Source organism: Canis lupus, chromosome 4 (assembly GCF_003254725.2).
Source record: "Canis lupus dingo isolate Sandy chromosome 4, ASM325472v2, whole genome shotgun sequence".
Taxonomy (NCBI): domain Eukaryota; kingdom Metazoa; phylum Chordata; class Mammalia; order Carnivora; family Canidae; genus Canis; species Canis lupus.
This window is the reverse complement of record NC_064246.1, coordinates 66,808,612-66,830,881: the sequence shown is the minus strand read 5'-3', so window position 1 is coordinate 66,830,881 and position 22,270 is coordinate 66,808,612. Positions and strand designations below refer to the sequence as shown.

Sequence of the window (22,270 nt, the reverse complement as noted above, 5' to 3'; positions counted from 1 at the left end):
GGGTTGACTGTTGAAAAAATTCTGTTTTTCTAATTTCTATTAGGATGGTGAAGTGATTTTCCCCGCTCCCACCCCCAAAAATATTCCTCAAGGTGCCCCAGTAAAACCGAAGACGGTAGCTGAGCTGGAAGCTGAGAAAGCAGCTACCGTCACCCCCTTTAGGAAGACGATGTCTACGGCTTCTGGATATACAGCAGGTGAGGACCACATTCATGAGGGTTGAGTCCTGATTATTTGGATTTTGTAAGAAATGCATTAATTGGCAAAATTGGTGAATGAAATCCTGTTGTTCTCCTTTGGATTCCATTAGGAAGTGGGCCTGGTGGAAACAAGTTTTTGTTAATGTGTTATTAGTCTGTCCTCCACAGCTTTGGAGACTGCATTGATGGTTGACCCCAGAGATACAGGCACTTGGCACTTGCTGGTTACTAGAGTGAATGTGTAAAAGCATATACAGGCTGTTAATGCTTTTCTTTCATAGAAAACATTTCAAATATGGCTGTTAATAGTTTTACCTTACATCAAATACATCGAGTGTGTGCCAGATTGTGTTTAAGTGCCTATAAATGTGGTTATTTATTTATCTTTACGAGTTATAAAAATCAGTTGTGATCATCTGCACATGGGTAAGACTGGGGGCCACATGTTTGCATTGAAGAGTAAACGGTATGAGACAGGAATAGCCCTGACTGATGGTCTAACATCCTAAGTTCTTCACCTGGTAAAAAAATTCAGTTTTTAAGTTTTCATTTCTTTCTTCACAATTTAACACAGATTCTTTGCTTTTTAGTTCATCTGTATGAACACATTACACAGTCATTGTAAAATAGTGATAAATATTCATTTTGGTTATGAATTGTTAGAGTGAAATATGGACATTTGGTTTTAAATTGGCTTCTCCTCATAGAATGAATTAAAAGTATTTAGATCTACTTAGAGCCAAAGCAAACACAAAACAAAAGCAAACTATAAAGCATTAAGGACCAGCACCAGGCACACAATTCTTGTAGCCTCAGCATTCTCCAAATTCCCATGCGAGCCCAGATGTTTGAACAAGAAATATGTAACTCTCCTGAATAAAGAGCAAGTCTCAGCAAAATGACTGAAAAGCCTCTAGTTGCGAACATGGTGAATAAATGGGGCAGTGTCCCTACTTGCACTTAACTTGTTAAAAAAAAAAAAAAAAAGAAACCAGATAATTATATTATACCTGCCGAGGATTCTTGAAAGGACTGTAAATTTCCATTTCTCTTTGCTCTTGGTAAGGATATACAGTGAGGCACATCTGATGGTTTTTTTTCCTCCTAGATTTTTCCCTTGTTTGTTAAGTCAAGGTTTATTGCTTTTTAATAGATAGGACATTAGCATATTTTAGTGAATAAGGAATGGCCTTATATTTAAACTTCCTTCTTTATAATAAAAACCAGTATTTTTCTTTTATGTGTGTGTTAGGAATCTATTTGAATAGCATTCTTCAAAGAATATGATTTGCTTTCTTTTCCCTTTTTTTCTCTACCTTTTTTTTTTTTTTTTTTAACCTTTAGTCACAAGTTTTACTGAGCATAAAAGTAAAAAACATCCCTAGCTAGTGGGAGCCCAACTGGGCCCTAGAGGGTCCCAGCCCACCTAGCCCACAGACAGAGTCACAGTGAAAGGGTGACTCACAAACGTGGCTGCTCCCGGCATCTCAAAATTTCCATCTTCTCCAGTCCCCAAAAAAACTTCCATCCATCAACCTAAGTCAGTAAGCCATGAATTATTGAGCTCACAGGATACAGATCATGAATATGTATGTGTGTGTTTAGAAGACAAGATTGTAAAACAAATGGGCTCCACGGTGGCTTATAGGAAGCCAGCACACATGCCTTTAAGGAAATGGCTGGAATCTTTCTACCTGTGTCTACTGTTCAGGCATGGTTTGAGCACACAAGAGATGGTGGGGAGATGACCCTGTTATCTCTTTCCTTTGTTATAAAGACTGTAGAAATAGCATATTAGACATTATTAAACATGCTATAGAAAAGATATTAGTTTATTAAAGAGTTGATAAAAAGCCTTCAGATATGTGATTTCTTAGATGCCCAACAAAAAATGGACTCCAGATTATGATAATTTAGTGCTTCTGGATTAACATGGTCATTTCATGAATGCCAGGCATTGTGCTAAAGACTTCATATGCCTTAACCTGTTTACTCCTTACAAGACCTCAGTGAGGTGGGCATATTATTATTTTCTTTTTCCAGATGAGGACAGAGAGGGTTAATAGTTTTACAGATGATGATCCTATAGCACAGAGAAGTTAAGTAACTTGCCTGAGATCACATAGCTGGCAAGCAGTAGGCCCACGATTTGAGTGAGGCAGTCTGGCTTATGAAAAAATATTCCTTTTTTTTTTTTTTTAAGATTTTATTTATTTATTCATGAGACACATAGAGGCAGAGACACAGGCAGAGGGAGAAGCAGGCTCCTGTGGGGAACCCGATGCGGGACTCGATCCCAGGACCCTGGGATCATGACCTGAGCCAAAGGCAGATGCTCAGGCACTGAGCCACCTGGGTGCCCCTAGTGTGCCATTTATAAATACTTTACATCAAGGGAAAAAAGTACATTATTCAAGAAAGTTGAATTCCATCTCCCTGGTCCCCCATTAGCATTCTGTTTTTACTGACCACTAGGTAACCCTTCCTTCTGTTGCAGAACAGCCATCCACATGTTTGCTATTAGGAAAGGCAATAATTAAAGATGTATGTTCGGAGCTGACTGTTTGTATTCTGCACATTCTTAATTTAATTTGTATTTTTTTTCCTTTTCTTTGTAAAACCCTGTTTGCTGACTTGGTGTTGAGGCTGGAGCTGACTGCCCTGGCCAGCAATCCAGTCCAGATTCAGGAGCAATTGCAAAACTTCTGTCCCGGGTGGGTGGAAGCCATATGTTTTGGGGAGGTGCTGGAGTGAATGAAATCCTTCCTACTCTTTTTAAAATCCCTCTTCCTCAGCCAAAGCTGAGTGACGTGAAATTGGCTTCAAAAAAGTCCTGTCTTGTAAAGGTCGTGTCTTGCCCAAGTAGAAAATGCTTTCGTAGATCCTGTATAGGTCTATAATTCTGGAACGAAAACACTTGTATAAACACATGTGGCATTGTCAGTGAAAGTTAAAACAGGGAAGAGGACAATGGGGAAATTGTTACTAAGGTGACTCATAAATTTTACTAGATCCTTACAGCTCATTTTGTTTTGGGAGGTCGTGGTCAGGAAGTTGAGTTTTGTTCGTAATACCTTCAACCTCCCCACCTTCGCCTGGAACCCAATTGTGAAATGTGTAAAAAATCTCATTATTGGGTGTAGAATTTAAAAGCATTGACTATTTCACATGTTTGTTTGTGGTGTGGGTGTGTGTGCTTTTAATCTTGAGATAATTGGATGTCAGCTCACACTCTTCTCTCTCTGTAGGTCTCACTGGGATACTGGGTTTGGGCCTTGTGGCGCCCAATTTAGCCTTTTCCCAGATGGTGACCACGTTTGGCTTGGCCGGCATCGTGGGCTACCACACTGTCTGGGGAGTGACCCCTGCCCTCCACTCACCACTGATGTCTGTGACTAACGCAATCTCAGGTTTGTTCCTCGCTTTTTTTCCCTCACCTTAGGTTTTCGTGGGCTTATTCAGCTTTCCAACTACTTTCAATGGGGTTTCTAAAAGTGTTTGTTTACAAGTTGTATGGCTTGGCATCTGAGGTGGTGGTTGTGGTGATTTGGGGTCCCAGAGGAGGCAGGGGTGAGGCTAGAAGTGAGGGGCTGAGCCATGTGGCAGGCCGTTGGGCTGCTCTTATTTCAAGCAGTGCCGAGCCATTGTTATTTCTTTCAATTGTAATTAACTTTAGAGAAAGGATTCCTCTGATACCACAGAATCATAAGTGCAGCATCCTTTAGGGGCTCTTCTTAGATTCATCTAAACATTCAGCCTAGCAAGTCTGCAGGAGGCCATACCTGTCATCAGATTCACTGTGAAGCCTTTGGAATGGAAAACGCAGCTGGACAGCCAGGGTAGCATAGCGTCAGGTGTTTCTTTTTGGCGTGAGTCTTCATAGTGGTCCATGCAACGGTCCCCACAGCTGCTCGGGAGCTAGTCTCTTAGGCCCCCAGGAATGCTCAGATCTGAGGCAGGAGACTCACACCAGGCAGGTGTGGGACCTGCCCTAGCTTGGAAGCCTCACTCGCACAGCTTCCAGGGTCTCTGAGGGGACCATGGCTAATTCCAATGGCACTGTACTTGGGAAAGCTCCAAGTTATGGCTTCACCATCATATACTTAGAGTTCATGCGTAGTTCCTTTGAGTGCAGAAGCAGTTTATCCACCAGCAGTCCCCTTTTAATTCTTCTCTAATAACATAATTGATTTATATCTTTATCAGGGAAAACAGGGCTAGAAAGTTAGCAGAAGGCCAAATTTTTATGCAAAAGGGGAAAAGATTTTGTTAACTCTTTGACCACAATAGTACTTCAGTGACAATAGCGCTTGAGAACTTTCTCCTTTGTGTCTATACACGTGAGATCCTATAGCTGTGACATTTTTTTTTTTTTAAATTTATTTATGATAGGCACACAGTGAGAGAGAGAGAGGCAGAGACACAGGCAGAGGGAGAAGCAGGCTCCATGCACCGGGAGCCCGACGTGGGATTCGATCCCGGGTCTCCAGGATCACGCCCTGGGCCAAAGGCAGGCGCCAAACCGCTGCGCCACCCAGGGATCCCTATAGCTGTGACATTTAATGTGGCCTCATCTCTATTATTCACCACCTTGATTCTTTCTTCCTAGGGCTGACTGCAGTTGGTGGACTGGCGCTGATGGGAGGACATTTGTATCCTTCCACAACTTCTCAGGGCCTTGCTGCTCTTGCTACATTTATTTCCTCAGTCAACATTGCAGGTACACTGGCAATGGTGGTAAAAGAACCCAGAGTACTATTTTTAAAAAAAAATATTTATTTAAGTAAGCTCTATACCCAGTGTAGGGCTCGAATTCACGACCCTGAGATCAAAATTCACATGCCCATCCTACTGAGCTTGTTAGGTGCCCCCAGAGTGCTATTTTTAATGAAGACATGAGAAGCAAATATAAGTTCATATAGAATAGACATACGGACTTTTTTAGACATTTGGATTTTGAGAATTTTATCATGCCTTTAAAAATTGTTTCACCTGGACCATAAATGCTCTCTGTGAAGAAAAATTATTTTGCCCATTTGTAATTTATAGAAACTATTTGATAAAAGAACACCTTCTTTCCTAATGCCCCAAAATAAACAAGCAAAATGATTGTCTTGCTACAAGTTAACTGGAAAGTTATTGAATGCATAGTTTTGAATTAAGTTAACTTGTAGTTATCACCATAACATCTGTAAATGAGTATGCTTTTAGATAAAATTTTAGCTTTTTGCCTTATCCTAGTCCATGTTTCTGAAAACTGAAAGCCTAGCACATCACTTATGTAAACTCCGTCAATGCTATTTTGTAGCTAAAAATTACTTAATGTGTCCAAGAAATCTGGTGCCTGTTGATACGGCATTTTTTCCCTTTTATCACTTACTGTAGGTTTAACAAATGGAATAACCTATTAGAAAAAAATACTAGCCTTTGATTTTTTGCATTCCCAAGCTGTTTGAATGCCGATTTACTTGTCATGCAGAAATCGTTGGTTTTGGACTCTGATTGCAAGTTTTATTCCTGAATAAAGGGTTCTCACATTCGATGAAACTGGCTTGAGTAATAGAATAAGTTTTAATTTTGAGGTCCTAAACTGTTACTTAATATATTTATCCCTAGGTGATAAAGATATGCTTAAAATAGAATATACCTGTTTAAGAATCATGCTGATCAAAATACCTCTTTTCTGTTTTATATTTACTTTGATAAGGTGGCTTTCTGGTGACCCAGAGAATGCTGGATATGTTCAAGCGTCCCACGGATCCCCCAGAATACAATTACCTGTATCTGCTCCCTGCTAGTACCTTTGTTGGAGGATATTTAGCTGCCCTCTACAGTGGTTATAACATTGAACAAGTAAGAGGCTGTTTTGAGAATTTAAATTTTTGTCACTGTGTTTTCTTTCCAACTAGATTTAACATGATCATTACCAAAATTCAGGCTCTATCAAGCAAATAAAATAATAATTCTAGAAACGTCTTGGTCAAATAGAGCATGCCTGTCCTCTAAGAATCAGGACCCTGGATTCTAGAAACATTTGTTTGCTAACTGAATGTGCTAGCATGGGTTTACCTGTTGGTTTCTCAATTTTTCAACATGTAAAAAGGGCAAGAAGGTTATTACTATCCTCTTTATGTACCTGGCTGGATTGTTGTAGGCATGCAGTGAAATAATCAGTAACAAAATTTGAAATTTTTCTGCTAAATACTATTAGTCCTTTTCCTACTTACTTATTACTTTCTTCCCCCACACATTCAGTACATCATCTCTTGTAATCAGATACTGTGTCAGTTCATTTAAAAAAGACAGTGCAAAAATGAATATTATATAGAAAAGTGGAAATAATCAAGTTGAACTTTTCAGTGACTATCACGAGAATGCAACTGCTCTGACAGCAGAAGAATCCTGTCTCCCCTGGTTTCTGCTGTTTCCAACATTTCTTACTTGTTGCATGAAAAAAATCTTTTTTTTTTTTTTGAAAAAAATCTTTTAAAGATCTTTTTTGAGAAGAGTTGGAGAGGTAGATGATAGAGACCCATGTCTGAATCCCATGTTGGCTATTCTCTGATCTTTGGCCTTGGAAGAATTATGTAACCTTTTTAAACTTTGGTTTTCTCTTTTGTAAAATGAGCATGATGATTCTTTCAACCTCTGTGGGTCTCTTGGGACTGACTTATAACATCAGTGAAGTATATGGCACAGTCCCTGACATTTACAGCATCAGGGGTGGCTCCTTTACAGTGTTTGGTCAGCTCTAGATCCCATGATAACTCTGTTTAAATATAGGTGCTTTTATATGCATTTATGCATGCTATCAAAGCTGGAAGAAACCAATATACATAAATTGCAAGTGCAAATTTAAGATATTTGATTTGTTAATAGTCCTAATGGATAGGAAAATATATTGAAGTTTTCAAAGAAGTCATACTGGTCCCTCTATTATAGTCCGAATTTAAAATTGTTCTTAGGAAATCATGTTTTCTCAAGAGAAGTCCTCCGTTCACTAATAGACTAAAAGTTTTGATAGTCTTTCTCTCTCTTTTCTCTTCTCTTTCATTTAAAAAGATCATGTATCTGGGCTCAGGCCTGTGCTGTGTTGGTGCCCTGGCCGGCCTTTCCACCCAGGGAACAGCTCGTCTTGGCAATGCGTTGGGCATGATTGGGGTGGCTGGAGGCCTGGCAGCCACCCTTGGAGGCCTAAAACCATCCCCAGAATTGTTAGCTCAGATGTCTGGAGCAATGGCTTTGGGCGGGACCATTGGTAAGCACTTGGTGGGATTCTGCTCTCATGTGAACGCATACCCATTTTTTAGCTCACTCTTTTGACATGGTTGGTACGGTTACTCAGTGTTAAATGTTTCAAAATGGGTGTATTTTAATGAGGACTCTACCAACTCTGATTCTTCACCAAAATAATTATGCTAGACACAGCTAATGATATTATTCATAACTTTTTAATTTGTTAGATTCTATTTTCTATGCTTTTGAGATTACCTACATTATGTTTTTAGAAATACTGTGTAAAGGTGAGCTTATGTCTATGTCTTCCCAACTCTGTATTTAATGACGTAACATTGGTAGCTTGAAGTTGACCATGGTAGTTGCATTTTTACCATGGAAATCAACAAATGCTACAAATCTGGGTTTCATTTCTTGTTTTGTTGATTGTCCAGACCTAAGAAAGTGATGGAGAAAATATTAATAATGCAGCTTAAACTTAAAAGTGTGCTGTGTCTGGAGCCATTACATTGTGACTATTACAAAATATTGAGCAGATATTCTTCCAATATTTGAAAACTATTATCAGATTCAAGCTGTTGCTCACATTGTTGACAATGAGTGAAGTTCTCACATCTATCTTGTTTCACTTTTGTCTTGTTAATGCAAGCAAAAATGTCAGCCAGCATTCCCGTAGGAACTACACTCATTTCATCAGTTGCAAACACTGGGTTCGTGACAGATACAAGAGTTTGGCAAAAGTCAACAAGTACGGTTCTGTGAAAGTCAATTGGCAACATGGAGTTTATAATAAAGAGTATCATATATTTTATTATTTGAAAATTATGTGCTACTTTGTATCATTAAAAACTCATATACATATTTATACATGCATATGTTTTTGTTAATTTTTTTGTTAATTTTTTATTTATTTATGATGGACACAGAGAGAGAGAGAGAGGCAGAGACATAGGCAGAGGGAGAAGGCGGCTCCATGCACTGGGAGCCTGATGTGGGATTCGATCCCCGGTCTCCAGGATCGCGCCCTGGGCCAAAGGCAGGCGCCAAACCGCTGCGCCACCCAGGGATCCCTATGCATATGTTTTTATCCCGAGGAGCTGGTGGTTGTATATTCACCAGTATGACAGTATCTTTAGGCCTCATTTTATACTTCCCCAGGGAAGCTTTGTGCCCTTTCTTGATAGTCCCTGGACAGAAACTGGAAGGGGAGTGTTTGTACTGTAGGTTCATGGCAGGAAAACCTTTAGACAGGATCTTAGGAAATATTCTGAGGCGCACTCCTCCTATATCACCTACTTAGAGCCATGCAGCTCTTTCACAGTCTCCTCATTTGGACATTTACTACCCAGGCATTTGCATTTCTTTGCCTTGGGACTTGGCTTCCACCCACCCACCTGAAAACCCAGGCCTTCTTCATATTCCAGCTGTTTCTTATGTGCTCAGGGAACAGGTGGTGGCTTGTGGAGAAGAGAGCTTGGGTTATTCATACAGTGGGGAGAATGTAAGGGTTTGATTGGAGCCTCAAGTAATCTGAAGAAGTGTCAGGGGAATATTTGCAGGTTGTGATAGAAGAAACATCTGCTAGTGTTTGACCTTTGGAGTTGGACCGTGTTTAGGTGTGTTGAAAAAAACCTGCTGTTTTGAAAGGGTATGCATAGCCAGTGTCCTTAAACTTCTGTGTAGTCCCTGTAAGAGAATACTTAGCCCATAGTAGGAAGCAGATAATTTCTAGTGACAAGGATGGAAACCCTTAAACGTGGTCTTTTTTTTTTTTTTTTTTTTTTTTGTTTAATTGAGATATAATTGAGGTCCCTGGGTGGCTCAGTTGGTTAAGCGTCTGGCTCTTGATTTCAGCACAGGTCATGATCAGGCCCTGAGTTGGAGCTGAGCGTGAAGCTGGCTTGGGATTCTCTCTCCCCCACTTTTCCCCTTCCCGCAAACTTGGGTTCTCTCTCTCTAAAAATAAACAACTAAAATTGAAGTATAATTGGCATAATATCATATTAGTTTCAGATGTACGAAATAATGATTCTGTATTTGTATATATTGCAAAAGGATCACAGTAAGCCTAGTAAACATCTGTCACCATACATAGTTGTAGAATTTTTTTTCTTATGATGAGAACTTTTAGGATCGACTCTTAGCAACTTTAAATAGGCAATACAGTATTACTAATTATAGTCACTCTACTGTACATTATATCCCTATGGCTTCTTTTGTAACTGAGAGCTTCACCTATTTTGCCCACCTCCCATCCCCTGTTTCTGGCCACCACCAGTCTGGTTTTTGTATCTATGAGCTTTTTTTTTAAAGATTTTATTTATTAGAGCAAGCCAGTGAGCAGGGGGAGGAGCAGAAGGAAAGGGAGAAGCAGACTCCCCGCTGAGCATCGATTTTTTTTTTTTTTTTTTCCCCCCACAATCCCAAGATCATGATCTGAGCTGAAACCTGATGATTTGGCTCAGGATCACCTGAGCCATCCACATGCCCCGTTTTCTTTTTTTTTTTTTAATTTTTAGATTTCACCTATAAGTGAGATCATACGGTATTTCTCTCTTTTTCACCTAGTGTTACCTTAAGGTTCATTAGTATTGTTACAAATGGCAAGATTTCCGTCTTTTTTATTAATGAATATACTATTCAGGTGTAGTCTTTATTGTAGTTGCTTCTCAAAGATCTGTTGAGTTTTAATTTCTCTTTGACCTTCATTTCCCAACAGGATTGACAATTGCCAAACGGATCCAGATTTCTGATTTACCTCAATTAGTTGCTGCTTTCCACAGTTTAGTGGGCTTGGCAGCTGTGCTTACTTGCATTGCTGAGTACATTGTAGAATATCCACATTTTGCTGTGGACTCAGCAGCAAATCTCACCAAGATCGTGGCCTACCTCGGTACTTACATCGGTGGTGTCACATTCAGTGGCTCTCTTGTTGCCTATGGAAAGCTGCAGGGTAAGTGATTCAGCGTGACAGAGAGGTAAATAGCTGTTGTGTAGGGGGCTTCCGGGCCCATTTCAATGTCAGAAGATGGCTTCTGTGCTGTCTTACATGTGCTGAGTGCTCTTTGAAAGCAACAGCAAAAACTGCAAAGCAAATAAAATAAGACCTTTTGAGCCTCAACTGATTGCCTGCTTCTCATTCTCCCAGCTTTCCTTTTAATAGAGAAGTTATAGTTCATAATGAATGTTTTGCATCATTCATCATTCAAACTTTATGGCTTCATTATTGTAAAACAGATTCAAGATGAGTGAAACATTCACAGAGATTTGCATTGATGAAAAAAAATTCTTCACTCCAGAACCTGTTACGTGAAGAATTTGTGTAGCACTCAGGAATACATAACTCCTCCACGTCAAGATTGCTTCCCTTTATTGGTGCTTAAGAATCTCACAGAGCTGTGAAGCCATTTCTTCTGCAGGCAGCTAGTGGAGGAAATAAGTGCACAGAAATTCATGTAGAGGGACTAGTTGACATTTGGTAACATATGAGCAAAACTACGTCTTCATAATCCTTAGAGATGCCTGTGTGGAGTTCGCAGAAATGAACTTTATATGTTTTCCAGAATACAGAGAAGCTTGTTGGGTCAGTTTGTGAGATCGCTCTGTGGTACTTAGTTTGAAAACATAATCATTTTATGGCTCTAGTATGGCAAACTTGCTACTGCCAAGGTCAGCCATGAAAATAAAAGTAGGGAAAAAAACCCCTGACCTCACAGAGGCCATTTCTTGTGTTTTCATGAGTAAGTGAGTCTGTAGAGAAACTGGCTTGTGATATTAAAAAATCTGGTCCTGCCTCTCAGTAATCAAGCCATTAAGATTAAATAGAGAACTTCCATGAAACTTAAGGATCACCAAAGAACTTCAAGCTTACAATGCTTGAAAGCTTACAATGCTCTTGTCTCATGCTTTGTTTTTAAGAACAACTAGCAAACCAGGGCTCTTCTCCCTTGGGCTCAGTTGATAGAATCAGAAATGCTAATGGACTAGGACTCTCTTTTGAAGTTTTAAATGAAACCACACTTAACTTCTGTGTTGGTCATACAGGAAAAAAACAATTTTTAAAGATTCTGTGACAAAGAGTAAAGAAATTGTTGTGGGATCAAAGTAAAGAACAGTTAAGCTGAGCCATTCTTTTCCTACTTTTAATATTTGTTATATGTAAGAGCCCTACTTTGCTTTTATGTTTCAGGACCTTTTTAAAAAATTCTTATATTAAAGTTTGGTATTTTAGGATTAAATGACATGCACTTAAGAGTGTGTGTGTGTGTGTGTGTGTGTGTGTGTGTGTGTGTATGTGTATGTGTATGTGAACGGGGGAGGGAGAATGGTTTAATGACATGTGCTAGGTTCTGACTGACTTGTGCACGGTCCTAGGTATCCTGAAATCCGCCCCGCTTCTGCTTCCTGGAAGGCACGCACTTAATGCAGGCCTGCTGGCTGCTAGTGTGGGTGGAATAATCCCATTCATGATGGACCCTAGCTTTACCACCGGCATTACCTGTCTGGGCTCTGTGTCAGCTCTCTCTGCTGTCATGGTAAGAAAGTTAGGAGTGGAAAGCACTCAGGCACTGGCAGTATTTTGTTAGATTATGGTCTAATCTTATTTCTCTCTCTTCAAGACCCTTGATGAAATAAACATGTTTTGAAATGATGTTACATGTTCTTTTTAGGATCTGGAAAATACAGAAAAGGGTAAGAGGAAAATCACTGTTTCTCTCCATTTAATGGTTCCTTTCAAAGTTGTTGTGTGACATCTTTTTGCTCTGGGTCTTTTCACTGGTGTTGGTGAATAGGAATTTTAAAAAGCCAAGTGTTTCAGTTCTGTTCATTAGGTGCCTATTTATTTATTTATTTTAAAGATTTTATTTATTAGTGAGAGACAGAGAGAGAGAGAGAGAGGCAGAAACAGGCAGAGGGAGAAGCAGGCTCCACAAAGGGAGCCCGATGTGGGACTTGATCCCAGGACTCCGGGATCACAACCTGAGCTGAAGGCAGACGCTCAACCGCTGAGATACCCAGGTGTCCCTAGGTGCCTACCTATTGTGACAAGGCCCACAAAATAGTACTTTGGGTTTTATGCAATAAGCGTAAGATACTCCCTGCCCATTAGCTGTGCTCACATTTATTGGAAGCTATGTTACCAAGTTAAAGAATTACATAAAATGAGATGCAGTTAATAAACCCTGAAAATTCAGTGGGGGAGTTCAGCAAAGCCCTTCATGATAGGTTTGGTCCTCTTCTCCCTCTCTAATTTTTACATTTAGTAATTTGATACATACAGTATTCTCAGTTGTCTATATGCTACAATGGAGCATTTTATCATATCAGTGTATTATTCCTTTGCAGAACAACTCTGTTATTCACTGATGCCTTCATGTTTGTCTAGTCTGGAGTCTACATTGTAGACAAGGTTTATGTTTTAGGTTTTTAAAATAATTTATAGTGCTTAGCACAAAATTAGACATACAGTAATTGCTTATCAAACACATGATGGCTGCTTGATTCAAGATTTACAGTGTTAAACATAATACTTATTTTTATGTAATCCTGAGAGGCCTGATTTTGACAGAGAAACTTTAAAAAACTGAGAAGTAGGGGTGCCTGGGTGGCTCAGTCAGGTAAGTATCTGATTCTTGATCTCAGCTTAGGTCTTGATCTCAGGGTTGTAAGTTCAAGCCTCGTGTTGGGCTCCATCCTGAGCATGGAGCCTACTTAAACAAAAGAGAAGTCTGAAAAGTAACTTAAAATTCTTTTTATGAATACTGACAGTACAATGTTTTTCTGACTTGTATTGCACTGATTTTTATTTTAAATGAAAAAAAAATGATTTTGGCATTTTTTTATCCAGTAAAGCAGAAGAGATTAAAAAAAAAGTCTCAAAACCAACAGCATAGGAACGTAAAACTTTAAGAATTACTATTTTTGAGAAGAGGTGAATTTGATATTTAAAGGTACTTTATGCTTATATGAGAATGAGTAAGATAAAATACATTGTGGATTATTTTAACTGCTTTTGACTTAAGAGGCACATGAATACATTCACATCTTAAACTCAAAATATGTATGTGGAATAAAAAGCAAAAGTCTTTCTCCCCATCATTCTATGTTTGTGTTTAGGGTTGCACCATGTTTATTGATTTGGGGTTGCACTAGAGAGACTTTCGATTCTGTTGTATTCCTCCAAAGAATTTTGAACATTATTTTTTATTTATTTTTTTTTGTAGGCAGCTAACTTGGCTGCATTCAGATTTTAAATCTGGTGCCCTTATGGTGGGGGCAGCTGAAATCTATTATTTATCCTTAAGAAGATTGCTCGGAGTCTGCCCACATATGCATAGTTAAAGAGCCAGAAATTTGGGCAGAATTCATACATAGATTTTGGGGCTCCTTCTCCATAGCCTGCTCCTCGGCAGTTTCTCTTCTCACTTTCCAACTGCGGTAGTAATCCTAAATCCTACCCTTGGATCTTCAAATAGCAAAGCTATGGACTTATATTTCTATTTTAGCTGTTTCTTTTGGCAGCACCAGGGGCCTGCCTTAGGTTAACGCTGTAAAAACTGGGAGATTTGCTCAGTGCTGTTACTTTTTTTCGAGCACAGACCCCTCTCTAGTTTCTGTCTGCTTTTCATCACTGCCTCTTAGGGATTTAGGGCCATTTCTGAGGGTGGCAGGGGGAGTGGTTCAGTGTTTACACCTGTTATATCTGTGGGAGACTTGATCAGCTAGGAGGCACTTCATCATTACCAGCAGTGGAGCTTCAAGGTAAATATATTAATTGGAAAACCAGAATGGTTAAGATCCAAGATGTCTAGTTTCAGAAGTTTTATTTTTAATTTATTAATTTTGATTTCTGCTTTGGATTTCATCCTAGGGTGTGACTTTAACAGCTGCCATCGGGGGTGCCGACATGCCCGTGGTCATCACTGTGCTGAACAGTTACTCAGGCTGGGCTCTGTGTGCCGAGGGCTTCCTGCTTAACAACAACCTGCTGACCATCGTTGGGGCGCTCATAGGCTCCTCGGGTGCCATCCTGTCCTACATCATGTGTGTGGTAAGAAACAGGTGTTGGAACAAAGAGGAAATGGTGTTCTGAAAAGAAGGATGTTTATTTTATTTGCAGTAAAAACGACTATGTCAGTTCTTACTTTTTCTTCAGTAGAAATCTCAGTGTTTCATTTGAATACATTTTCAAGATGGCTTTTTAAGTACCCAAATGTAGATAATCAGGAAAGTTAAATACAAGGATAAAAAACCTGCCTCCCTCCGTCTGGAGATAGGCACTACAGATTTTGGTTTCTTTCTTTCTGTTTCTTTCTGTATTACACATCTGTGTATTTACTTGTCTGATTATACTATATATTGTTTTACATTTTATTCTTTTAATCTTACTATATTCTTGTCATTTTCTTGTTCAAAATGCTTTTTAAATACTATTTTAAGGGACTTCATATGAATCCATCATATGGATATATAAAATGTACTTAATATTTCTCTAATGTGATACTTTTTATGATGTTTGAATTTTTAATTTTTCTTTGTACATAAGTACATCTTTGGCACTTCTGATTTTTGTCTTTGGATCGATTCCTTGAAGTGAAAGAAGTATGCTCATTTTTATCAGCTCTTTCTACTTATTACCGTGTTGTTTCCGGAGAACTTGCTCCAATTTACACTCCCACTGGTCATCTGTGAGGGTCCCTCTCTTGAAGTTTTGTGGTCAGCATGCTCTTTTTTAAAAAAGAAAAGAAAATTAAGAAAACAAATATTTCCTAGCTTTCTTTTTGTTTCTAATTCTCTTCTGGATGGCAAGAAGATATCTTGCAAATAATTAAAGGTTTGACTAGGAAACTTTTTCAAATGGTAGATACCACTTTTTTTCTTTTCTTTTTTTTTTTTTTTAAGATTTTATTTATTTATTCATGAGAGACACAGAGAGAGGCAGAAACATAGGCAGAGGGAGAAGCAGGCTCCTTGCAGGAAGGCTGATGTGGGACTTGATCCCAGACCCTGGGATCACGCCCTGAGCCAAAAGCAGGCACTCAATCGCTGAGCCACCCAGGCGTCCCAATTTTTTTGTTTTCATTACAGTATGGTTGACATACAGTGTTCTACTTATTTGGGGTGTATAATATAGTGATTCAAAAATTCTGTACATTACTTAGTGCTCATCATAAGTGCCCATCACCTATTTCCCCCACCTCCTTGCCCACCTCCCCCTCAGGTAACCATCAGTTGGTTCTCTGTAATTAAGGGTCTTTTTCTTGGTTTGTGTCATCTTTTTTTCCTTTGTTTGTTTTGGTACTTAAATTCCACATGTGAATGGAATCATACGGTATTTCTCTTTTTCTGACTGACTGACTTCACTTAGCATCTAAAAATGAACCGTTAACCCTTAGTTTGGCTTTGCTTCATATGGTGAATTTGAATGACCAGCAGGGGGCAGCAAATTTTCATTATTACTTAAACTTGTGGTTGGTCAGAACTTGGATTTTAAAATTAAATGGGAGGATTTGAATTTTACCAAAGCCAGTGGCATTCTGATATGGGGGAGAGGTGAGGAGGACCTGTGTCTAGTTCTCAGAGTGTCATCATGGTGCCTTCTTGTCTTTGTTTTTTTTCCTAAATGGTTTTACTTAGGTTCTTAAATGTGTCAGCAGTATATTCCAGATTTGTGGGTTTTTTATTTCCTTTCCCTCCCTTTCTTCATCTTATTTCTTTTATTATTGGTTATAGCAACTACAGAAACTTACAGTAGCAGTTCTGTGACAGAAATTAGAATAAGGTAGTAAGAGGCACTTGTTGAAGATACTTTTTTCTCTGTGCACCTCTGTAACTATATCATCTTTCTCATATTTTTTCTTTCATATTTCTTATATATGTTTTCTGTATTTTTTTTTCTTTCTGTTTCCATCACCTCAGGCATGCCATTTCCTGGCAGCATACCACAGATACTTTGTATTCCTATAGTCTATAATATCTTTTTATAGCTGCCTGTGACCATAAGGGTCACTCTGGTTCAGACACTCTGTTTATAATAGCAACCTGTATTAATTTAGATTCAAAGACAGTTGAAACTTTAATTTTCAAAAAAAAAAAAATTCAATTACCAAAAGAAAAGATGTTTAATGTGGGGAAATTTGGAACAAAGTAGAAAAGGATAAATCATTTGTAATGCCATTACCACTTAACTTTTAAAATTTAATATTCTGATTCTGGTCTTTTTCATAAGAATATGTTCAGATACATTCTGCGTTGCTTAATTATCTCACTGGTACTTTTTTTTTCTTCAGCGTGCCTCCTTTTGCATTTTGATTATTTCTTTAGGTAACATTTTTATAAGTACAATTACTTGGCCAAAGGGACTAAGAGCTTTTTGTTGGCTGTCCGTATCGATGAACTGAATTCTGCAAAGGACTCTCCAGGCTAGGCTCTCACCAGTGGTGTGTGGGATGCTTGTTTTACTGTATATTTTCTGTTCCTACATCTTATTACAGAACAAAAAAGGAACAACAAAAACAAGATTACTGTATTTTTCAATTTTGAAGATAGAAATTTTCTTTCCTTCTAAATTGTCCTGATTTCTGACTTTTCACATTAATCTTCATTGATTCTTGGCTTGTGCTTGTTTATTACAAGAAATTGTTTCTTCAGGGCTGGTGTTTTAGCAGCTCAGAGTGGTTCATAATAATAGTAGAAATAAAACAGCTGCTTGTAATTGGGCATAGTAGTAGGCATGAACATACTGTAGGCATTAACGCTCAGCGCTTTACAAATATTAGTTCATTTAACCCCACACTAATTCTGGGAGTAGGAAATATTCTCATTTTACAGGAAGGTATGTATTTTTTCTGTTATGTTTTTATTTATTTTTATTTTTTCACTTAAATTCAATTTGTCAAGGAAGATACTTTAAGATCCCGTTGATTACTTGCCTTTGTGTTTATGGAGGCTGACCGAGCACCTAGCCCACTCATATGAATATAATAATTGCTAAGTGAACATTAGATGAATATTTTGTTGGTTGCTCATTTCATATTTTGGAATCCTCTCTGGATGGGTTATGGTAACAAATGTACTACCATATATCAATATCTTGTTATTATTACTAGTGTGTTTAGCTTTGTTATTTTATTACTTATTGAGGAAACATGCAAATCCAAACCAGAACAGAGTGGTTTTATTATGTGAGAGGCAGTGGAATGCTCCCTGAGTGGCTAATTGGTAATCCCTAAAATTGAATTTTTGTTCTGACAAAGAATTCTTTTGGGTGTCTTCTGAGCCACATGTTTGGTTATACAATATTCAATATTAAACCAAAAAATGTCGATAGTGTCCAGGCAACCAACTCAAATGAATGATTCACTTTATGTCCACATGTCTTACAGGCATTAACCTCTTCGTGATTTTACAGTCCATTTACTTGAGATAGTGTCCAAATTGCCTGGGAAATAGAGGCCTTGCAAAAATGGAACAGCATTTTCAGACCAAATTTTTGCAGTTTGTTACTTGTTTCCAAATGAAAATAGAACAGAATGAAGTGGATCAAAGCCAAACCAAAAATAATTTTTTTTTGCTTTGCAGTCAATTTTTCAGCACCCACAAAGCATTGAAATGAGAGATGATAGTAAATGGAGTATATATTATTATTGCTTTGGTTTTGTCTATTTTATGAGCTTTCCTTTGTTTTCAGATTTTTTTTCTTAGAGTTTGCTAGGAATTATATGAATTAAGGCTCTCTTTAATGTAGCATACAATTTTCATTATTGGGCTTAATAACTTAAAAGGAACAGTCTTGGACAGTGTTGTGAATACTTTGTCTTAGAAGCTGGGAACTCCTCAATCTGTGGATCAGTGGTCACAGGATAGTCTCATTAATCACTTAAGCAAGCAAAAAAAAAAAAAAAAAAAAGAAGAAGAAGAAGAAGAACAGAACAAAGATCTAAATAAACCCTAAACATTTGTTGAAAATATGATGTTGCAATGGTAAATTCAGAGATGAAAAATAATTTCATTTTTAAGAGACCACATGGAATCAGCTTAATGGTGATATAATTGTGGATATGTGTTCAACAAGTTGACTTTGATTGTTAAACTACTGTGTGGTTCCCTTTTTTTCTCCCAAAAATGCCATTAGATAGTGGGTAAACATTAATTAAATGTTCTCAAAAATTCTTTTCTTCTCCATTCAGTTTTACAGGGAGAGAAGAATGGTTCCTTTTATTTTTATTTATTTATTTAAAAGTTTTTATTTAAATTCTGGTTAGTTAACATACAGTGTAATATTGGTTTCAGGAGTAGAGTTTAGTGATTCATCACTTATATACAAAACCCAGTGCTCATTGTAAGTGCCCTCCTTAATCCCCGTCGCCCATCTAGTCCATCCCCTGCCCATCTCCCTCCATGAAACCTGTTTGTTCTTTACAGTTATGAGTCTGTTATGGTGTGCACCTCGTTCTCTTTTTTTCTTCCCTTCCCCTATGTTCATGTTTTGTTTCTTAAATTCCATATATGAGTGAAATCATATGGTATTTGTCTTTCTCTGACTTACTTCCTTTAGCACTATACTTTCCAGCTCCATCTATGTTGTTGCAAATGGCAAGATTTCATTCTTTTTGATGGTTAAGTAGTATTCCATTATGTATATGTACCATAACTTTATCCATTCATCTGTTGATGAACATTTGGGCACTTTCCATAGTTTGGCTATTATGAATAATGCTGCTATAACATTGGAGGGGGCCAGTGCCCCTTTGAATCTCTAGTTTTGTGTAGCATGGTTCCTTTTAAGCCAAGTTGGAATAAAGTGGTCATATCTTTGTATATCTGCCCCTCTACATCATGTTGCTCTGTCATCTATCCTTTTGCAGGACTGTGTGATGTAGCCGCTTTGTTTGACTTTTTTAAAAGAAGTTATCTATGACAGAAATATGTCACTGTCTGAAATAGTCCTTTTAATTAGTTTTTAAGGCAAACATTTGGTAGAACATATTTCTAGTAATTTAATTTCAGAATCCTCTAATTCAAAACTAAAAGGATTTGTCAAAATCAACAAATATTGAGTGTTTGGAAGTCTCAGGTATGGCTCTTTGGATTTTCTGTAAGACTTGGGTTTTAAGTATAGGACATTGGGTTAAGAATTTAAATCTTGGGCAGCCCGGGTGGCTCAGTGGTTTAGTGCTGCCTTCAGCCCAGGGCCTGATCCTGGAGACCTGGGATCCAGTCTCATGTCGGGCTCCCTGCATGGAGCCTGCTTCTCCCTCTGCCTGTGTCTCTGCCTCTCTCTCTCTCTCTCTCTCTGTGTCTCTCATGAATAAATAAAATCTTTTTTAAAAAAAGAATTTAAGTCTTCATGTCAGATTGGGACTGTGTACCTAATTAAAAGCATTATTTGTTTTTCTCTGATCCTCTTATCTGTTCATAAATGTGTAAAGGTATTCTAAAGATACTTATTTTGGGGCAGCCCGGGTGGCTCAGCAGTTTAGCACCGCCTTCAGCCCAGGGCCTGATCCTGGAGACCCGGAATCAAGTCCCATGTCGGGCTCCCTGCATGGAGCCTGCTTCTCCCTCTGCCTGTGTCTCTGCCTCTCTCTCTCTCTCTCTCTCTCTCTGTGTCTCTCATGAATAAAAATAAATAAAATCTTAAAAAAAAAGATACTTATTTTGTATGTAATAATCTTAGACAAGTTTACTAGCGTTTAGGTTCTGTAAAATATGAATGCTATGCCAGAAATAAGTTTAAGTCAAAAGAACAATTTAAAAAATTCTGACAGCATTTTGATCCATCATCTTTAAGTTATTGATACGTTACCTTTAATCAAGTATGGCTCTTTGTTCATCTTCTCTGCTTCTTTTTCCTCCCTGCCTCTACCTCTGTCCACTTCAGCAAGTGTGTGTCCATGTCTCCATAATGGTAGCAGGCTGGCCGTCTTTGGATGAATGGTCATGAGTTTTTTTCCTCCCAACATGTTACTTATCATTGAAAATCTCCAGGTGCTTTTGTTCTTTAATAATAAAGCAGTGTCTTTTTTTTTTTAAAGTAATAGATTGACACATATCTTTTCCATGGTATAAACAATGGATCAATGATATGTTTATTATAGCTCTTAAAAGAGGATTTAATAATTTTTTGAAATTTTTTTCTGAAATGAGAAATCCAATTATCATGTAAAAATGTCTGCTTTGTTTAGGTACAGTGATTTGAATTCTTAAAAGCACTTGATTGCTCAAACCATCTATCTTCTTTTTTTTTTTTTTTAAAGATTTTATTTATTCATAGAGACACAGAGAGAGAATGAGAGGCAGAGACACAGGCAGAGGGAGAAGCAGGCTCCATGCAGAGAGCCCGACGTGGGACTCGATCCAGGGTCTCCAGGGTCACGCCCCAGGCTGCAGGCGACACTAAACTGCTGCGCCACCGGGGCTGCCCCCATCTAGCTTCTTGTCTTGTCTTTTACCACCACAGCTCCAGAGGTCTACAGATGAACTGTTCTAGACACCAGTGCGGCTATTGTCACATTTTTCAATTGTTGCATTTGTGTGGCACATTGTTGGATGATTGTAAATGAGCATGCCTTATTCTTATTTTTTTCCCCCAATTGTTTTTCCAGTTAAAAGGACGGGTATGAATTTTAATGAAACAGTGTCTCAACTTACTCATCTGCCCTTTTGGAAGTAAATATTTTAGGAGCCTGATAATGAACTCAGTTGCTTCTGTTACAGCTTCTGGGAGCTGTATGTAGTTGATTTGGAAAATAAGACCTTATCAACTTCACATTTCTCTTTTTCTTGACGACAGAGGGCAGCAGACTTCTGCTGTGGATCGCTCTCTAATTCCTTCTCTTTGCCTCTTGACAGCTTGTAGCCGGTAGCAAGATTCACCTGAGGGATCTGTAGTCACCTTATAAAATTTCTCATAGATACCATTCTCTTTTACTCTGGTGAAATACATGTAATTATGGAGGTAGAACTTGCTTAATCAGTACACAGACAGTAGTAATGGATTGGAATTTTTCATTCATTTCTTAATGTTATTGGTCATTTTCCATTAAATTATTTTTTAAAGTTTTTTTAAAAATTAACTTTTACTGAAAATATATCCATGTACAGTTGACTTTATAGATGTGATCCATGTGATTTGTTTTTTTTAGATAATCAGGTAAACCTCATAAAATGATTATGAATTTTATATACACAGGATTCATACCACTTTCAAAAAGTTATATGGATACTCTCACAGCTAATAATTTTGCTTTCTAGGCAATGAATCGCTCCCTGGCTAATGTGATTCTTGGAGGCTATGGCACCACTTCAACAGCTGGTGGAAAACCCATGGAAATTTCTGGCACACATACAGAAATCAACCTTGACAATGCAATTGACATGATTCGAGAAGCTAATAGCATTATTATTACTCCAGGTAAAAAAAAAAAAAACAAAAAACAAGAAAAGCAAATAACCTGTAATAGCTGTTGGAATTGGTTATTTTTTTTTAAATTAATTTATTAGAGACACAGAGAGAGAGAGAAAGAGAGGCAGAGACACAGGCAGAGGGAGAAGCAGGCTCCATGCAGGGAGCCTGACGTGGGACTCGATCCCAGGTCTCCAGGATCACACCCTGGGCTGAAGGTGGCGCTAAACCACTAAGCCACTGGGGCTGCCTGGAATTGGTTATGTTAATACAGTTTTTTATCATAGGGAAAAAGTTGAATTGGAGCTTACTCAGTTTTGGAAATATAATGGAAACATCGAAGCAACCCTGTGATTACCAACTAAAAAATGTTGAGCATCTTTGGCCTAGGTTAATATTTTCAGGACTTACATAGAGATCTTACAAA

At 38.2% G+C, this 22,270-nt stretch overlaps 1 protein-coding gene across 4 annotated transcripts in view; it reads left to right on the top strand.

Moving 5' to 3' along the window:
• NNT (nicotinamide nucleotide transhydrogenase) overlaps positions 1-22,270 on the top strand; it is a 95,807-nt gene that overhangs the window by 48,421 nt on the left and 25,116 nt on the right. For all 4 annotated transcript variants that reach the window (XM_035715498.2, XM_025434974.3, XM_025434973.3 and 1 more), the window contains 9 exons: positions 44-197; positions 3,449-3,610; positions 4,810-4,920; positions 5,908-6,053; positions 7,263-7,458; positions 10,156-10,389; positions 11,811-11,971; positions 14,308-14,487; positions 21,693-21,852. In XM_035715498.2, coding sequence (XP_035571391.1) covers positions 44-197; positions 3,449-3,610; positions 4,810-4,920; positions 5,908-6,053; positions 7,263-7,458; positions 10,156-10,389; positions 11,811-11,971; positions 14,308-14,487; positions 21,693-21,852 — 1,504 coding nt within the window. The remainder of the gene's footprint in view (positions 1-43; positions 198-3,448; positions 3,611-4,809; positions 4,921-5,907; positions 6,054-7,262; positions 7,459-10,155; positions 10,390-11,810; positions 11,972-14,307; positions 14,488-21,692; positions 21,853-22,270) is intronic.